This window comes from Oxyura jamaicensis, chromosome 5 (assembly GCF_011077185.1).
Source record: "Oxyura jamaicensis isolate SHBP4307 breed ruddy duck chromosome 5, BPBGC_Ojam_1.0, whole genome shotgun sequence".
In the NCBI taxonomy this organism is placed as follows: domain Eukaryota; kingdom Metazoa; phylum Chordata; class Aves; order Anseriformes; family Anatidae; genus Oxyura; species Oxyura jamaicensis.
This window is the reverse complement of record NC_048897.1, coordinates 18,345,054-18,364,619: the sequence shown is the minus strand read 5'-3', so window position 1 is coordinate 18,364,619 and position 19,566 is coordinate 18,345,054. Positions and strand designations below refer to the sequence as shown.

The window sequence follows — 19,566 nt, the reverse complement described above, 5'->3', positions numbered from 1 at the left end:
AAGGGTTTATAGAGACTTCCCTCTGCTCAACTTCCCACTTGTATGATTTCCTTCTTCGTTTGTTATTATTTTATTTCTAAGTATGGAATTTCTTCCTATCTAAAGTAAAAGTTACATATATTTAAATTAGTTATTTATCTGTATATTTTCTGGTGCACTGTAGTAACATATACAAAATGTAATCCTATACTTATCCTCGCTACATTTATAAATTCTGGATTTGGGTTCTTGTATTTGGCTGTGATGCTTTTGAAAACTTTTTTTCAGACAGCTGCAGCTGACAAACCTTGTATCTGGAACCTGTGCACAAGGACTGATAGCTGGAATTGTCACAAAACCCTGTCTTATGTGTTTCAGTCAGCCTTTTTGTTTCTGGTTCTTGTAAGTTGAGGAAGGGTGTCAGTAAACTTGCAACATTTCAGTTACAAAATTAGTTACTTAATGTCAATTGCCATCAGTAATTGCTTAATAGCATCTGAAGATCCTGTTATAGGGACCTGTATGTCTTAGAGAACTGCTCAGTTTACATGAGACTTACTGAAAGAGTTTTAAAAAGCTCATGAGTATTGCTTTGGTAAACCTAGAAATTTGGTTTCTGTGGCAAATCTCATCAGCCATCCAAGTCACTTGTGATAGTCTTCAATGAAGTGCTTCTTTTCTTCATTCAGCCCTTGAAGGGTTGGGCCTTTTTTGAATGTGATGAAACTTCGTTTTTTAAATCTGGCCCTGTGGTTCATGACAGTTCAGCTGGAGAGTTTGCTCTGCCTTCTTGGAGAAGAAGTCTTGCTATAGGGTATGGAGACCTTAGAAACCTTCTGCTTCAGTGGAAAAGTTATTCTCACGTCCTAGCTTAAAATAGAAATGTCTTTGGGTCTGTAATCTGAGGGGGTGGGATGTGGTTTTTCATTTAAATATTGTACAAACTAGACAGGATGATGTAATGTCCTGTACTGTTGGTTGATATTTTAAATAAAAATATCACCCTGACCGATTTCTATCTTTCTAGTTGAATTCAGACATTGTGTTGCTATAAATATTTACAGTACAACTCCCTTAAATTATATCAGCTATTAATATAAATAACATAAATAGCAACTTATTTGCAAAAATAAACCTTTTTATAGAGCTGTGTCCTTAAGGACAGCTCTGAAACAGATTGTTTTGGTTACATCCAGGTATAGCAAGCATTCGCTTAACTCATGGTTAGCAATATTACTACACAAAAGATGAAGAAGAGCAGAATAGAGTACATCAGTCAGACAACTGCAAACTTATTTCATGTTGGAGGAATGCAATTACCTGTCTTGGTATTTTGCCAGGAAAATGGAACAGATTCTGCTGGTTTTATGGCAAATAATTATAGTTTAGAGGTGTCTTCCCAGTAGGCTGCATTGAGTCATTCCCCCTCAGCTGGAGATTCCTCCAGTGGTTTTGTTCAGATGAATTTTTAAGACAAGACTTACTTGGGAGCTGGGGAAGAGCAAAAGATACTCCCCAAGCTACTTAGGAAGCTATTCTACTGAAGAGCCTTACTGTCTTCCTCCACAACGTTAGATTATTCTAAATAAGCCAGGACTTCCAATGCCAAAATGGAGGTTTTTTTATCACCTTTTTGTCCTTTCTTGAAGATGGAATAGCTTGTTGATAATTCTGCTTCATCTTCCTTCTAAATGCTACCCCTCATTCCCGTCTTGCCAGTTGTGTGGTAAATCTGTTAGCCAACTTCCTCTTTAAAGCATATATTCCAGTTTTCTTCAGAAACAGAGGTTCTAGCACAACAAATACATTGATCTGGTATAAGAACAGCAGTCCCAAGTTTCCATGGCATTTATTTGACTTGAAGGCAAGCTAGAAGTGAGAACAGGCATCGGCCCTAAGTGACCTGCTCAGCAAGCCTGTTAAACAGCATAAGCACTTCAGGCAGTATTTAAACCTAACTTCCATAAATACAGCCTCTTAGTAAAGAATCCCCGTTCAAGACAGAACCTGACATGTCTTGTGGAGTAATAGAGGGCTTAGGAATTTACATTCCTCACCCACTACTCTGAATCATCTTTGCAACTCAGAGCTTGTCTCTCTTGCTTTTGAAATACTGCTCAGAGATGCTATGTGAGGGACATGATATTTGTGATAGGGAAGACAGTTGGCGATCCTTCAGTTTTCATTGTCAGGCTCTTACCAGAGAAAGAAAAACTTGACTAAAGTCTGAAAAACTTGACTAAATCAGAACAGCAAACTATTTCAAAACCTTTTCTTAATTCTGTCTTTAACTGCTAGCAAGAAAGGGCCCATCATTGTGGTCCAGTTACTAAACTAATTGCATCAGTTTTGAGCAGAACTGATGCAATTTTTCTTCCTTTTTTTCTTTGGTCATTGTAAATGCAGACGGCTCCTTAGGCTTGAAGAATTCGTCAACAGATCTTTTCATAACATTTGAACAGAGTTATCACATTGGAGACAGCTTTCCCCAGAAGTATTTAGCAGTCCAGGAGTGCTACACAAGACTCCCCTTGATGCCTTTTCTCTTAACAAACCCTCTCTTACCTTGCAGGGATGGGAGAGGTTCTTGACCAGCCCTTGCTGTTCTCACTATCTAAGATGCTATTCTATCTTTGACATGACCAAAGTCAGCCTTGCTGGTGCTGCTGAGAAACCTTGAGTTTGCTCTGGCTCTTGCCACAGCTGGACTCAGATTCCTGATGCCACTAGAAGGGATGGTGCGGGGACCTGTGCTCTCCAGGCAAAAGTGGTGGTGATTAATCTAGCTTCTCTACAGACAGCTCTCTGAGGAGCAAAGCCATCTGCTGGCATGCATTGTACAAAACAAATACAGGTGCGTAAGTGACCAGATGGACTTTTAAAGGGGTCTAAACATAATTTGCTGCCCTGTACTCTGTGAATGTTTATTTGCACGACTGGTGGAAGAACATGAGGCAACATCAGAGCTCTACAACATTCAGCAGTGTTGTTGCTTGCATAGTCTCTCTCTTCCGTGAGCATGTCATGACCTAATAGGATTCAAATGCAGGGCCGTGGCCTATGGACTAAATGTGTCCTGCATTATTATTATTAATGAAAACTAAATTATTTTTAAGTTAGCTTTCTTTGTAGTGCCAAATACTACAGTGAAATGCTGTGCTGTGGCACACTGGCAGCAGCTGCAGATATCTGGTTCTTCTCAGGAGCTTTCAGCACTTTGAGTAATTCGTAAGGCTTGTATGAAGTTATGCATTAGTCTATGGAGCGTCTTTCTACCTTATATGAACAACCAGTGGGACTTCTTTTCGGTGTCCTAGATAGAGAGGACTTCTTTTTAATGAGGTCATTTAATTCCTTTGTTACAGAGACCGTGGAGATTGTTCCTTATCCCAGGAAGTTCTCCAGTACTTTGACTTCTTTTTAAATATTTGGAACAATGCAGCTTCTATTCCTTTTGAGACTCTTCCACGTTCTTACAGGATTTCTGCACTAGGGCACGCTTTTGAATAAGCACTTCCCTTTCTTTCCTTATTCTCCAGATAATTTGATCAATTGTTTGTTTTAAATACTTCTATGTGTTATGGAACTTCTCCATGGGAGGATTGCTGTCCAAGCAGCTTGTTCTCCCTTATTATGTTTTCCAGTGTTTGTTTTTTAATTTGGTGGTGTGTACCATCAAACATGTTCTCTATATATGAAATGCTAGTTTATTTGCATAAATGTGAAAATGTGCATAATTAATAACTCATTAACATAATATTTTAAATGCATAATAATAAAGCAAGCAAAAATGTACGCCCCTTGACAGCTTAGTAGACATCTACTGAGGCATTTGTACTCTTGTTTCCTTCAGTCTGTATTAAAGCCTATAGATATGCTGTGTTGCCATGGTATTCTTGTCAAGTGTACGTAGAGGAAATCACTTTTAAAAGTGTATATTTAAAATGTACACTTAAGATTTAAGCTCTAACAAGTTTGTGGCAGCTGGACAAATACCATAGTAGAATATATTTAGAGAATTTTTTTGAGACATTGAATTGCTCCTCTTTGGTACACCTATTTGCAGGGTGTAGAAAAAGGGGGATTTTCTTGACATTTCCCTTTGTGTATCAAATAAAAGCAGACCAGCACAGCTAGAACACTAAATCACTAGTCAGAACTGTCTGTAAGCATAGCAATTTTCAGAAGGCTTTGCAAAACCAGCTAGTATATCTCCATCCCCTCCTCCAGTGGTTAGAAAGTTAAAAACCTTCTAAAATCTGCATAAGCAGACTGTGAAGACTTTTAAAGTTTTTTTTTCTTTAATAGTACCAACATGTACGCGAGCTAAATCCATGACTTTTATATAGATACTGTGTGTACAAGTGTGGTAACTATCTAAGAATATGAAAGCTGTCATGCTAAACCAGTAGCAAGACCTGTGTATGCCACTAAATTAAAAGCAACGCCCTCCTCCCCCCCAAAAAAGCTAATATCAAAAGCAAAATTTTAAGTTTTGTTGTGATAACAGAAGCAAAACAATGGAAATAAAAATACCAGTTTAAGTGAAGACAGCAAAAAGAAAAATAAATAGAAATCATTACATATAAAAATGGAAGATGGCATTAGGAATTTGAGCACTTGGTGGCCAACCTCAACTTAATGCGGAGATAATTTTTATTTTTTTGGCAGCAGACGTGAGCAAACTCGACTCACACTGTGCGATGGCTAGAAGCTGTACAGCTGCAGCTAAGCCTCTGCTGAGCCTGGACTGTTGAGGCCTGCTGAGAGACCAGGGGGATTCCAGACAAGTCTGGACACAAGCATATCTGCCATGTAGATACTCATGTAATACGATATCAGCTTTGCTGGACGACTCTGAAGGGAAGAGGATAAGGATGAGAAGGATAAGGATGGAGAAGAAGGCTCCACATTAAGCGACGATTTAGAGACATCACCGAAGTGTATATAGGAGTTGATAGACTAAAACTGCATCAGGCAAGGGAGTTCTCCAAAACCAAGGGTCTGGGGCAGTCTCTTACATTTCACACAAAGATTATCAGGGCATTGCTGGAGTCAGTACTTTTCGTTTTAAATTATTAAAGCCTTTCATACTATCAAAAAAAGCTGTCTGCTAAACTGTGGTTCCACTAATCACAAAGCTCTTGGGGACTTTTCCTGTAATTGGCAGTTAGTTGTTTTAAGGGGCTTTGTAGGGAAGTTCACTCTAGTGCATGTTTGAGTGCTGTGCTTCCTCTTTACTATTAACAGTGTGAAAGGACCTATTAGAGCAAGTCCAGAGGAAGGCCACGAGGATGATCAGAAGGCTGGAACAACACCTCTCCCATGAAAACAGGCCAAGGGAGTGGGGGTTGTTCAGCCTGGAGAAGAAAAGGCTCAGGGGAGACCTAATAGTAGCCTTCCAGCACCTAAAGGTGGCCTACAGGAAAGCTTGAGAAGGGACTCTTTGCCAGGGACAGTCAAGACAGGACAAAGAGTAATGGCTTTAAACTAAAAGAGGATAGATTTAGGTTAGGTTTTAGGAAATTCTTTACTCAGAAGGTGGTGAGGAGCTAGAACAGGTTGCCCAGAGGAACTGTGGATGCCCCATCCTTGGAAGTGTTCAAGGCCAGGTTGGATGGGGTTTTGGGCACCTGATCTAGCAAAAGGTGTCCCCGCGCATGGCAAGGGGAGTGCAATTAGATGCTCTTTAATGTCTCTTCCAACCCAAAGCATTCTATGGTTCTGTGACTTTTAATTAAGCGAACTTCAATGTTAAAGCAGAAGGCTTTGGAGTTTCTTCACACTTTCTGAATTTGAATATGGCCTAGGGAGATCTGTGTTCTACACATGGCATGCCGTGTACTTTTCATCCAGTGCTCTTAGTAAATTTATAAACATTTAAATTTTCAGAAGACAGTTGTGACATTAAATAAGTGTTATCGCTGGTCTACTAGGAAAGTAATTGTGGATTAATTCATACCACTTACTAGTCCCACAAGAGGCCGGTGACTAACTTGGAAATGCAGCCCATTACAATCCTTTTTTTTTTTTTCTCATTGTTTCTCTCACTTCAGACTATTTTGTAAGTGTTTCATTAGGCATATTTCTTGCTTTCTACAGAATTCAGGCAGCTAGAGTCCACAGATAGTTAAAACTTGTTTTCGCCATTATTTACAGACTTGGAAATGTTTCCTAAGCAAATTGTCTTTTCACTTCTGAGGCCCTCTTTCCTGGAACATTTGTCTGCTAGGTCAAGATAAATGTGTTGAGAACTGGACTTGATGTAACCATCTACAGTTGGCTTGATAGATGCAATTGGATTGACAAGTGTGATTTGGCTGGAAGGAATGTTGTGGGAGTAGGGCAGCTTGCCATCAGCCACAAATATGGTTGTGAATGTCTAACCAGGGCAAGCAGAATGAAAGGGTGTGAGGAACCTCAAGAAAAGGAAACAAAAATCAAGAGAGACCAATCTGACATTTAATGAACTTGCTCTCAAATCAGTTACTTACCAGTCAATTTTGCTTACCCTGGTGAAATCTTGCCAGAATGGCTGAAGGCCAAACTTGTCTTTACAGAAACTTTGCAGAAAATACAGTGTACTCAGATAAAAGAACTGTTCCAGGTAGCTCAGTCTCAGAGTAGTTCTGGTGAATGTACCTTGAAGTTAACTGGAAGATCTCCCTTTCAAGGTCATTGAATTTTAAATGTCTTCACTTCATAGACAGTCTTTAAAATTGTTTTTCTTTCTTTCTTTCTTTTGCTCGCCATCTCTCTTCCCTTCACAGGCATGTTATCTTTCTATTCCAAAGTGCCTGCAAAAATTGATCTGTGCAAATAGAACACTTCCCAGAAGCTGTGAAGGTCTGTTTGCAGATAGGTTTGAGATTTTTAGGGGTTGGATAACTCTTCATTTCTGAATCATCATCATTGTTTATACACATCAGTCTGGTCTTTAGACTGTAGTTGAGTGGAAGGGGTGGAGTACTTCTAAGGGGAGAGGGGCTAAACAGAAGCTAGCAAGCTGCAGTTGTCATTTATGTAACCTAACAAATGGAGGTGATAGAGGAATGCCTTTTTCCTCTTTTTATTTTTTGACCATTTTGTCTTGCTACCCTTCGGTATTAATGCAAGCTTTTCTTCTGGAAGTGTGTATTGTGGAGAACTCTGACTTCCTGCTTCAGAAGACAGGTGTTTCAACATTGGGTTTAGAGCTCAAACCAGCAGCTACTTCAGAAGAGAGCTCTTCTTGAGGACAAAGAAGGGTAGCAAACACTAGCAGCAAGAAGAAGCAGTTATGTTAAAACTTCACATATGCATATCAGTTTACATATACCTAAAGTTTACTTGTTCAGTGTTAAGATGACTATAAGTAGCCCATAAGCTATTGAAGTGATTTTAACCTTCTATAAGGTGTGCTTATGATCTTTCAAGTTGTAAGAAGCAAGATTGTTTTCTTCTGAAGTGGTTTTCAGTTTTTACCTCCAATCTTCTAAAAGTCTTGGTTTCTTTCATTTATACTGTTAATCACAGCATGTTGATTGACTCTTGTTTATTCAGATGTGAAGGTATGCTTTCTAACAAATTGTTTTATTTACATAATACATAATTTGTCAATATATATTTTAAAAAATACTGTGTGATAGTTCCTTGCTTTGATGTATAGACTTAGTAAGAGTCAATAAGTTAGCTTCTGTTTTGAGTTTTACAATTACTACAAAAGTATTGTGCTTCAGTCAATTCTCTCCCCTGTGGAAGAGAATGCTAGAACTCACTGATCAGGTTTGTTATTTCAGGTCCTTCTTTAAGCTTGATTCACAGAAATATGAGTTGTTATAGATCCTGGTCTAGAGAAGACTGTACTAAGTCTAGCTGTATTATAGTGACACAGGTTAGTAGCCCTGAAGGTTTCCTGTCCATCTGACTAGAGTTAATTGTGACAACAGTGAATTGCTGATTTTTTTTATTTTTATTTTTTATTTTTAAATACAACTAATAGAAAGTCAGCTTCTTTATTTGTCTCTGCTTCGCATTCACAGACTGAGTAGTGTCATGCCTTAGGCACTATGGTTTCACTGGTGATTTCATAAAATATGTATGTTGCTCTTATTCACATACTTGTCCTATTGGGTCAAAAACCTTTATTTGTTTAGATAGTTGAACTAAAGCTAGCTTCCCAGTCATAATTTGCAGGAAGGATGCTTTTCATCAAACTTGCAGCTTTTCATAGGGGCATTACTCATAAATTTGGAATTCTGCAGCCAACACAGGCCTTAAGTATTGCAGAATAAAGCTGAAGCACATTGTCAAATATAATATGACTTTAAATTATTATGAATGAAAGCAATACGGAAAATTAATTACTCATTTCAGTTGTCCTTGTTTTTCCCCTAGGTGGCATTGGCAGGGTTGTCAATGGTGCTTTTATGGTATTGAAAGGTCATCGGTCAATTGTAAACCAAGTCCGGTTTAATCCTCACACTTACATGATCTGTTCATCGGGCGTTGAAAAGATTATAAAGGTAAGATTAATTATCAGAAGATTAATTATCTGTTCTTTCAGTAATTCAGAAAGGATTGCGTTGTTTTGCTGAAATTCTTTGCATCATTCATACCCCACACCCATCCAGTCTTCCCATTATCTTCTTTTCTGAGGTGGTATGTCTCATTAGCTGGCTAAGCTGATGCAATTGGGCATTGCAACTTCAAACTCTATTTCAGTTTTAAAGGTTTTAGGGATAAGGGATAAGATCATGATTTCATGGATTTTTGTAGCTTGAAAAAATGATATTTTTTTTCCCCACTTTAATTCTGTATGTTGCTGAAGTACCATACAAACTTAGAAGAGTTTGGTAACAGCCATAATGTGTGATCTCCTAAGACTTTGAAAAATTTAGCAAATTCTCTCTGAATGGTACAGCTGAGCCGTAGCATAGCCTGACCTAGCTGAACTTGGCCCAAATACTGCTTCGGGTTCCCTTTTATAATTTCTGTACACGCCTCTGGATTACATCAATTTATCATACCTTTCTGTGGCTTTCTTCTGAATCATGTAACAATTTGTTATATTTTCTAGAAAGTTTGTGTCTTGTTATGTGGAATGTAAAGAGATGGCAAACTGTTACGCTCTTTTTTTTTTTTTTTTTTTTTTCTTAAAGAAACAGCTGATATTGTGGTAGCAAGACAAACTTTTTTGGCATTTTTAATAACAGAGGTTGAGAGTGGAGAGATGGGATTATGCTACATTAATGCACTTTGCATTATGCTGCTATAGAAATTTTGTTATTATTTATGTCTGTCAACAAGAGAAAAAAACAGAACAATTTAATTTTTAAGTAGGATAATAAGAACTAATGCTGCTTCTACACTTCTGTTGAATGACTTCATAAAGGTCTTACCTGCGCATGGCTATAAATAAGGTAGTTTATTTCTGTGAAGAGTAAATAAATTCTTTAGTAAACTACAAGTTGACTGAAAGAACTTGTCCTGCCAAGGGTCTGCAAATTATGGACCAGAACTGGACAAAATAGTGGGACCATGGCCCAGTGTCCAGCTGCATCACTTGCTTTACAGCTACTATCAACCTTTGGTATCTAGTCCTAGCTCAACTTCTCTTCTGTCTTCTAATGGTACTTTAGTTTGTTTTTCTACGTTTTACTTCATCTGTGTCCCTTGGACAGGTTTGTATGCAAATACCTTGATCACAAATCTGTCAGTTAACAGGCTTTGAACTAAAGAGCATTGAACAGTCTTAGCACCTCACAGATTTTTTTCAATTTCCAAGCAGCCAGTCTGCCGCTGTTTAAAAGCAGTTTAGCCAGAGCAATCCATTTGCTCTGGGAATTTGATTCACACAATCTCAAGCCTCCCTTTTGGACTTTAGATCTGCTGACCCTTCACCCTATGAAGCCTTCCTGCGTGAGTGTGCTTAGACTATTGGATTAGCATTGGTATAAACATCCCCTGTGTTGCTTTTGTGTACTTCTGCTAGGGTTTTTCTATTTTTTTTTTATTTTTTTTTTTGCTTAGTGATTAAAAGGTTAGTTTGATTAAGGGTCCAGTCACAGGTTGTGTAACTCTTTGAAAGGCATCTCTGCTTGAATGCTTCCTTAACAGAGAACACCCGTGGTGTCACAGAATGTGCTGTGCATCTTGTGTAGCTGCTTTGAGCAGCTCAAGTCCCCAAACATTGCAAACTAGAGAAAATTCAAGGGAAAGGTGCAGGAAGTTTTAGAAAGCCTGAAGTTCTTATGCTTTTGTTGTATGCTGTTTTGGCTCAGCTTGTAAAGCATGTTGTTTGGTGCTCGGGTTGTTTTAAGGCTCCTACCTTGTTTGTTCTGCATGGCTTTACTGTTTGAAGGCACGGTCTGAGTAAACGACAGTTTTGCAGGTGACCATATGGTGGTTTTCTTCTTCATTACAGCTGCTTCTGAGGACAGGCTGGACACTAGTAACAGCCACTAGCAGTAGGGCAAAACAGGAGAAACAACAGCAGCAGCTCTGAGAGACTCTTGGGTTCTGCCTGGTGCAAAGATGCAAGAGCAGCCTGAGGAGAGAGACCTTGCAGGGGCAGGGAAAAATGTGGCTGAATTGAGGAGTGAGGGAACAAGGAAGAGAACATCCACGTGGGGAAATAGAGGAGTAAAGGTGGTGGTGGCTGGCAGGAAGGTGAGGGAAGTGGCTGATTGAACACCTGAGAGAGAAAGACAACTTGAAAACCAGTGGAAGAGGGCTGTTTACTGCATTAAAAACAGCCGAGTCCTTCCCTTGCATGGCTGTCTTTCTCCCACGCAAATGCTTGAAGCACTTGCCTGGAAAAGTTGAGATGATGAGAGGAAGAGTCATATATAAAAACTGTTGCTAGTATTTTATTTTTTTAATCGTCTGCTTAAGAAGTGTCCTTCCTTCCACTGTCCTTCAGGTATCTTCTAAAGATCTCTCTGGAATTAAGTCATAGGAGATAACTTCATGAAGGTTGTCTGGTGTTCCATTCCCTCAACTGTAGAAACTCTGATGAATTAAAATGTGGATGCAAGTAGTTGGTTTGTCTGAGCCCTTATTTTTCAGACTAGCTGGCCTAATTTTAGTTCTTGTAGAAGTGAGGAACTGATAGCACCAGCATCAAGGCGTGATACAGACAAGCCATTCAATAATGCCATGTGCTTCTGCCAACACACTTGCTATTTTAATGCTGATTGCAAATGAGATACAAATTCATCTCAGACCTAGCCCTGCTGAAACGAATAACATTCACAAGAATGATTTTGACCTTTTTGTTTATCATATTTTGCTTTATTTAATTTTGTAGTAAGGCACCTGCAGGAATTTAATTCAATAATTCAGTATTTTAAGGTTTGATTTCTACTAGGAGTGGGGATGCGGTGGTTAAGCTGAAGTGTGTGTATGTGTGTGTTAATATTCAAGTGAGGAGACTTTAGAAACCTAAAATGATAGTCAGCAAGCTGATTAATAAAGAATACTTGAAGCCTTGACTCCGGATATGTATGCTGGACCCAAATAAATTGTTCATCGCCCTCCATTTTGAAAACCTGAACCTCAGAAACATAGTGTGGGAAAGCACAGCTGCAAGCTAAAAGTGTCATTTTGCTGAAAGCATTTGCCATTATGGCTAAGCAACATAAAATAGAAAAAATACTACTCTTTTCCTCAGTTAAGTATAAGACGTTGGGATGTGCTGGCAGGAAAATGAGTTGCATTAAGGGAGAAATAATGGAGGCTTTCCCTCCCTCTAACGTGTGGGGCTTAGAGGAAGGCCATTGAGAATTATGCAGTTAAAAGACAGCTCCAGAAAAGATAAAATGGATAAAGTGTATAAGGATTTTTAGAAAGAAATACTATTTTGTATCGGAAATGGAATACTGCCTAATTTGAGGGCAACTGTCTGTCAAGGACAGCAGAGTCTACTGGCCCTTGTTGCTATGGTGACAGATGAATGTCATTGTGGCTAGCTGCCTTTGCCTAATGAGATAATCTAATGTAGCTGGCTTTAATTATGCTCATGCTAACGGCATAACTATTTCTCTTTAAAATTTTGGTGGTTTGCCACCACGGAATACAAGAAATTCAAAGATGCTCGCAGAGGCATCTCTGCTGAAGTAGCGAACCAGTTTTGTACTCCCTTTTTCTGTTATTGTGCCTATTTTTATATCTGTACTTGGGGCATCAGTGACTAATATTCAGCTCCTTAATCCTCTGACAAGGAAAGAACTTCTTGATAGATTGTTGCTTCAGTGGGATGAGCTGCCAACTTACTTTCTCTAACTTGCTCACATTCTTCCCTGACACGGCATCAGTCAGGGGATGAGAAAAAGGCAAATGCGTGCCATTTACAAGGAAGCCCATTTCACATGGCACAGACAGAGTACTGGACAAATTGCCGTCAATTTAAAGACTTCCCAGTTTTGCTGAGGAAAGAGTCATTGATTTCTTTCTGGGACTCTGGCAGGCCCTTCTACTCCCTCGTTGCAAAATGCCTCAAAGTAGGGACATCAATCTCCAGAGGCATCAGATCCTGTGCAAACTGTACCAGCAGGCATTCGTGGGGATAAATGCTGAATTCCTCCTGACTTCCCTTTTTTATGTACTCCCTATTGAGAGTACACAAACCCATCTCAGAAGCGAAAAAGCCTCACTATGGACTTTGTAGTTATCTTTTCAATATTTAACACTGATTTATTTTTTCTCATGCTTGCCGAGTGAGCAGAAAGATCTTGGAGCAATATAAGGATGTGGAATCTCAATATTCACTTTTTATACCTTTTTAGATGACTCTTCATCATAAAAAGGACCTTTCCCAGACTGACTTCGGAGCAGACAATCTCTCCTCCGCTTATATTGGTTCATGCAGAATCTAAGAGTTTTTTAATTCTCTTGCTTAAAAAAAAAAATCATGACAAAATCCAGGAGCTAACTTGCAATGGTATTGCATGTCCAAGAATATTTACAACTTGTTTTCTTCTTAAAAGTAAATATTGTCTAGGCAAAACTGCACCTGAAGGAGATTCAGGAATCCTTCTTTGGAACAGAGACAAGAGAAACAGAGGAAATTTGTCATCACAAGCAGGGGGGCAGAAACAGGAAGCTGCCGTGAAGAGGAGGCCTTCCCTTTGCAAGCTGGAAACTTAGGACAGTTCTACATTCAAGATGCAAAAACATACATGAGATGCTGAATTGGATGGCAACACGTGTTCAGAACAAAAGTTTCATAAAACATAGTGATCAGTCTAACACCGCTAGGTCTGTCTGTTGGAGGAAGGGGAATGCCAGCCTGCTTGTCCAGGCACACAGCATGAAGCACTTACAAGAAGGTGTATGCTCCCTGACCACAAAAAGCTGTGATCTACTTGCTGAAATGCTCAAGTCTGGGAGAACTCTAGAATTAAGGTTACCTTTACGTCTTAAATTTGGCTACACTGATCAAGTAGCTGCAAGATAACTTACTTTGGTTTTCTTCAAATATTGAAGGTATAAGATCTCGCTGTACAGTAGCGAAAACCTCTGTGAATACAGAATTACTGGAATCCTCATGGGCTTTTTTATTGTGCTTGTCATGGTAGCATGAGATTGAATGTGTTAACTCTGCATCCATGAGATGAGTGCTGATTATCCCATTTACAGAAGCACATCACTCTATTTGTTAATGGTTATGTCTACTTGGAACAAAACTTGTCTCATTTCTATTGGGAAAAGAGTTGGATGTTTTTGCTGAGGTCTGTCCCAAAAGACCAACCTAGAGTAGGTAGCTGGCATAGAAACATTTCGTGAATTTATCAGCGTGGTTAAACCAACACATGACTGAAATCAGATATTGTATCAGAACACAAACGCTGTCTTGTGGATAAGACACTACTAGCTCTGCCCCACTAAGTGTTGTGCGTGAGATTAGCAGTGACCTAGAGGAAGGTGGTGGTAGCTGTCTAAATAAGTGTTTCAATTGTGTTGCCCCGGAATCTGTGAGTAAAACTGAGAAAGGTGAGGAGATCCATTGTTATGTTTGCTATGGATTAGCAGTTTCTTAAGGATATGGGTGGATCTCCCTTGGGGCACTTTTTTTTTTTTTTTTAGTTTTCCCTTCATACTAGGAAAACTGAGGGTATAATAGACTGACAGCACAGTCAAGGCTGTTGATATTGGTGAAATCATTTCATTTTGCAGTAGTACTACCTCTTCCCACTTCAAAAATAGCTTTCAATAAAGCTCTTCTCCTTCACCTTTCCCCACTAACTGAGCCTGCTGCTGCATCTTGAGAGGATGTTGGATGATTTCTTTCCTTCTCAACAGTTCTCTGAAGAGGGAGTAGTGCACGACAGCTTCTCACCTCCATGCACTGAGCTCCCTGCCTGCTGATCAGGTGTGACTGACTGTGCAGCTGGATGAAATGTTACTCTACATCACTGGCACAAGCAACTCTAGTTTCCTGGGAAACAAGTGTCTTCATCCTGCATTAGTGCTAAGACTATACTGTAGGCAACAAACCATTCTTACAGTTAGTGAGTAAGCATCACCTACTACATAAAAGTAGAGCCCTGCAATTTGGGAAGAATTATTACACACTGAAATATTGAAACGGCGGATAATCTGCAGTGTGAGAGCTCTTAGATTTCTGGATGGTTGAAGAGGATGCAGGAAGAACACGTTTGTAAAGGGGGGTAGGGAATCTCTGGAATAATTGTGAGTGTGGGTCTGAGGGGTAAACATGAATAACAAAATCTGCAACTTGCAGCTGTTGTTAGTATTTGCTTTACTGTCCTATTTCAAATGCTTTTAGTAGTTTATGAAGTCAACGCTGTGTGTATTTTATTTTATTTTTTTATTTTCTGTTACAGATCTGGAGTCCTTACAAACAGCCTGACTGTACGGGGGATCTAGACGGTAGGATTGAGGATGACTCGCGTTGCCTCTACACTCACGAAGAGTACATCAGTCTCGTGTTGAACAGTGGTAGTGGTTTGTCACACGATTACGCCAACCAGTCAGTCCAGGAAGACCCGCGGATGATGGCCTTCTTTGACTCCCTGGTGCGCCGGGAGATCGAGGGCTGGAGTTCTGACTCGGACAGCGACCTCAGTGAGAGCACCATCCTGCAGCTCCACGCGGGAGTAAGCGAACGCTCTGCTTACAGCGAGTCCGAGTCCTCGGCCTCTTTGCATCACTCCCCACCGCACGCGGCCGAAGAGTCTGATGAAACTGCCTATAACTTAAGGGCCTTAAGATCAGCTGAATCCCCCTCGGCCAGAGAAGACGTGGCTTCCCGACAGCAGAGGCTCTCTGCGCTGCGAAAGTATCAGGACAAACGTCTCCTGGCCCTCTCCAATGAGTCTGATTCTGATGACAATACCTGCGAGGCAGAGCTGGATACAGACCTTTTCCCACGGCCACGATCCCCGAGTCCTGAGGAGCACGAGTCTAGCAGTTCCAGCAGCAGCAGCAGTACGGAAGACGAAGAGGAACTGAACGAACGACGCACGTCTATGAGGCAACGCAACGCGCTGAGGCGCCGACAGAAGGCGCAAAAGGAGGAAAGGACTAACACTAACACAGAGAACGTGACCCCTTACATAGGTGAGGATATCTATGATTACCCCCAGATCAAAGTAGATGATCTTTCTTCTTCGCCAGCTTCTTCACCAGAAAGGAGCTCAGCCAACAAAGAAGTTCTCAAAGAAAGGACCTCTCCTTGTTCAGACAGTGAATCAGTGGAGAGAAAGATTTACAAAGCCTACAAATGGCTTCATTATTCGTACATATCATATTCAGCTAATAAAGATGGTGAATCCTCCAGAGGAGATGGGGAGAATGATGAAGGGAAACCAGGAACTAGTGGAAGGCACAGTACAACACACGCGCTAAATAAGGAGGATGCCAGGAACTTGAGCTCAGTGGTTCCTCAAGGTTCCCCAGCTCTTTCTGCTGAAAGCCACAACAAAGAAACTTTAAAGGAATGTGGTTTGGTAGAAAATTCTAGTAATGGTCAAGCTCATGAATGTGACAATCATCGGCGGGTGGAAAGTCAAGAAAACACATCTGAAGACACTACCAGCGGAGGTGTAGAGCATTCTTTTGAGACTAAAAAGCTCAATGGAAAAGCTAACTGCAAAGGGCTAACTAGTTGCACTGAAGAGCCTTGCATTCAGACTGCCGGACTTGTGGAACAGAAAAACAGTCAGAACTGTCAACCAGCACCAAGCCACCACTCGCTGGTCCCTCCGTTCTCCGCCGTTGCCATCTGTAGTATGTCAGGTCACTGCTCCAGAAACCAGACTGATGACAGTGAGGAGAGGAGCCTCGACACCTCCTGCGTTAACCACAATAACGGCCACTTGCATCTTCGCCCTTCGTGCTTCAACAACGGACAGAGTTTTGGAGAGCAGGAGACTGTGATTCAAGGACTACAGGTGCGCTCAAACGCTGACAATGGCAACCTTGCGCAGGTGGGTGTGACCTTGCACAAAGACTGCTGCCTGTCTGAAATGGACTCCAACAGCTACAACGTGAGCACAAGAGAGGATACTGCTGACTTGCATCCTACAGGCAGTGAGAGCGCTCAGTCTCTCGGAGGACTGAAAAGACACAGAGCGGAGCTGGAAGATGCAGATTCAGAGAATTCATCCTTAGAAAAGAAGTTAAAAACATGATACATGCAAATGTCTGTCGTAGCGTGCACTCAAAAAAAAAAAAAAAAAAAGGAAAGGAAAAAAAGAAAGTATTAAAGGCACATAGAGCTTGGGTCTGAAATGTTGCGTTTGATTCTCCATTCCATTCTTCAGTGGGTCTGTTTTAGATTGCCAATGGTTCATGCTGTATAAAAATCCAACTTACTCCTTAATGAGACTGAGTCTAGTGTACCCATACAAGGTTCTGTTTAAAGTAAATCCTTATTAAGACGGTTGACTGAATTATTCTTGTGTGAACATGTGTCGTTTGTTCAGCCAGCCAACCAGGATGGCTGCTTTAAGTTTTAATTGTTCTTCTTAGAAGGAATTTTTCCATTCTGACACTTACTGCGCATTACAGGCTGAGGAATGATTGAATTAGATCACCCTGGTGGTAGCTTGGGGTGTGTTCCTTGTTGAGGAAAATGGGGAATAAACCGTTCTGGCCCCTTTATTCTACTTCAGGAACTAAAGAAATGCAGCCCTTAGGGGAGGATGTTTTCAGAGCTTACTGATACCTTTAGAGATGATAGTTCATAAAGCACTTGCTTCTGATACGGTTCAGTGTCATTATTTTTATGCCAACAGAATAGCTATAGGAAATAAGCCTCTTTCCAAAATCAACTTTAGACTGTTCCCATGGTGACATTCAATTTTGTGGGTTTTGTAAAAGAAAGGAACTGAGTAACACAGTGTCATCATTACAGTGAAATGTGATTGTTTGGCAAGGGGCGGGTGTTATGCTGCAGGCCTCGCCCTAACCAAGGGTATCAGAAGTCAGGCATTGAAGCATGCCTTTCTGCGAGCCGAACGCACAAAGATTTGGTGTTGTTACTACTCAGAATATGGCTCTGAGGGCTGGGATGTATCCTGACTGTGCCTTCCCCCTCCCATGTGTGCTGACTTTTGGTAGGCAGTGGGCCAAAGAGGAAACAGTGGATGGAAGGATGGATGTTGTAAGCGGTGCCTGTTAACAGCAGCACTCGGTAAGGTCTGGAAACTGCTCCTGGAGCTGCTTAGCTCAAAGCTCAGCCTAGGCTGGTGTTGGAGGACAGGGCTTTCTCCCACTGTGCAGCAGGTACCCACCATTGCAGGTGGGCAGAGGGGTTCCACCTCAGCAGAAGGGGGGGGGTGTGCTTGTAGGAGAGCTTCGGAGATGGCCCCAGGTGTCAGGGTGCCAGGACTTGGAGTTGGGCAGCCTGGCTCCTGCATTGTTGGGGCTCTGCGTTTAGTGGACCAGCACGGGAGTTGTCCTACTCCTGGCAGCCTTTGGTCGGCAGAGTTGCTCCTGCTCCTGTAGCAGCGAGGTAAGAGGAGTCAGTGAGCAAAGGAAAAAGGAACCTCGTATAAAGGACACGACGACGTGTTTGTGCCCTGCAGTGCTGACAAGGGAAAGGTGCTGCTTTGACCATAGAGGCTGTTAGAGGCTTTCAGGCCCGGTACTGCCAAAGGGGTAGCTGCTGTAAGGAGTAGGGGACTTCGAGCTTTAGGTAGGACGCTAGCAGTACTGGGCTATAGAGCAGTGGTCTTGGAATAATTATCTCATACAGACAGCTACCTGGTACGTAGGGAAAGAAGCAAGATGCCCTGTTAAAACGCGATGAAAGTAAAGGAGAACTTTGGAAGGGATGCTGGGAGGGAAAGGGATGGGAAGGAGGGTAATCATGAGCTGAAGAAATGTGTGTTACAACCGCCGTGTGCGATAGGCTGTTTTCCCACGCTTAATCGGCTTTGCTAGGTGAGAACTTGGAATAAGCACATGATGCAGTATTTAAGAAGCATGTTAAGGAGGCTGAAAGGGAAAGGGATGATCTCAAACACCAGTGCAAGTGGCAATGAGAACAAGCTGATGTATTGCTCCCTTATTGAAAAAATAGTTCTGTACTGGTTATGTTTTAGACCACTCCAATCAGGATCTCTGTAGGAGTGTTCTATATAAACACCTTGTTGTAAATGCTGGTTTTTAGCTAAATCTTTATTTTGCTGTGTCAAATATTTCAAAAAATAATAATAATAATATTGGAAACATTTTCTCAGCTGTTACACTCACTCCTTCTGCCCGACTCTGAAGAAAGCCCAGATTGCTGGTGAAAGCATCTCCACTCTCCTATGTGATCATCTTTTCTCACCATTTCTCAAATGCCTCATGGTCTCGCTCTCTGGTTCTTCTGTTTGTTTTCATAAGTGGAACAGAAGCTCCCCAGTTTGGTGTTAATGCTCCTCCCCAAGCTTGGGACATAAAGATTTGCTGTGCTTCCCAAAGGTAGCCTCCCATGTTGTCTGCGTGCTTGTTATTTCTAGTTTCTGTGGAGCAGGAAGGTAGGTTGCAATCTTAACCTTTTGTTCACAGGAAACTTCACTGCACACAAGACCTGTAGTTTCCAGCTCAGTGGGTTCACCTCACACAAATAAATAATGTCATCAGCACTGGGCAGCTACCTTACCAAAAGACAAAGGGGGGAAAAAAAAAAGTCATGTCCGCTACAGGTAGACAAGAGCGAAAAGAGCTGCCCTCTCAGAGGGTGGCTTGCTCCGTTGTTGATCCGTATGCAAACCTCCGCGCCCTCCCTCCCTACACCAGGCCATGAGCTGCTACGTGCTGGTAGTTTCCTGGCTCGCTGGTCGGAGCGTAGCTCTGTGTTTGGCATCGTCACTCCCTGTTTGTGGGGAAAGAGTGGGCTTTTTAATGGAAAACCTTACATGTCGGTATCTAGATTCTACCTGTTCTAATAATGTGTGCTGTGTACTTAAAAAGGTTGTGTAAATATTGGGTTACCTTGCTAGTTAGCTACTGTTGACTCTTCATGCAGCTTGTTATGACAGGAGAATTGCTACGTCGGACTGTATGGTTCATCTCTGAAAAAACTTACCAGTGGGAGAGAGAAACCCTCCTTTACGTCTTTTCATAGCATGTTGGAGGGAGAGAGATTGA

General features: G+C 41.3%; 1 protein-coding gene across 2 annotated transcripts in view; it reads left to right on the top strand.

The window, feature by feature from the left end:
• DCAF5 (DDB1 and CUL4 associated factor 5) overlaps window positions 1–16,880 on the top strand; it is a 68,983-nt gene extending 52,103 nt beyond the window's left edge. For both annotated transcript variants that reach the window (XM_035327880.1, XM_035327881.1), the window contains exons 8-9: window positions 8,356–8,483; window positions 14,808–16,880. In XM_035327880.1, coding sequence (XP_035183771.1) covers window positions 8,356–8,483; window positions 14,808–16,616 — 1,937 coding nt within the window. In that variant the 3' untranslated portion in view covers window positions 16,617–16,880. The remainder of the gene's footprint in view (window positions 1–8,355; window positions 8,484–14,807) is intronic.
• The last annotated feature ends 2,686 nt before the right edge of the window (window positions 16,881–19,566 follow it).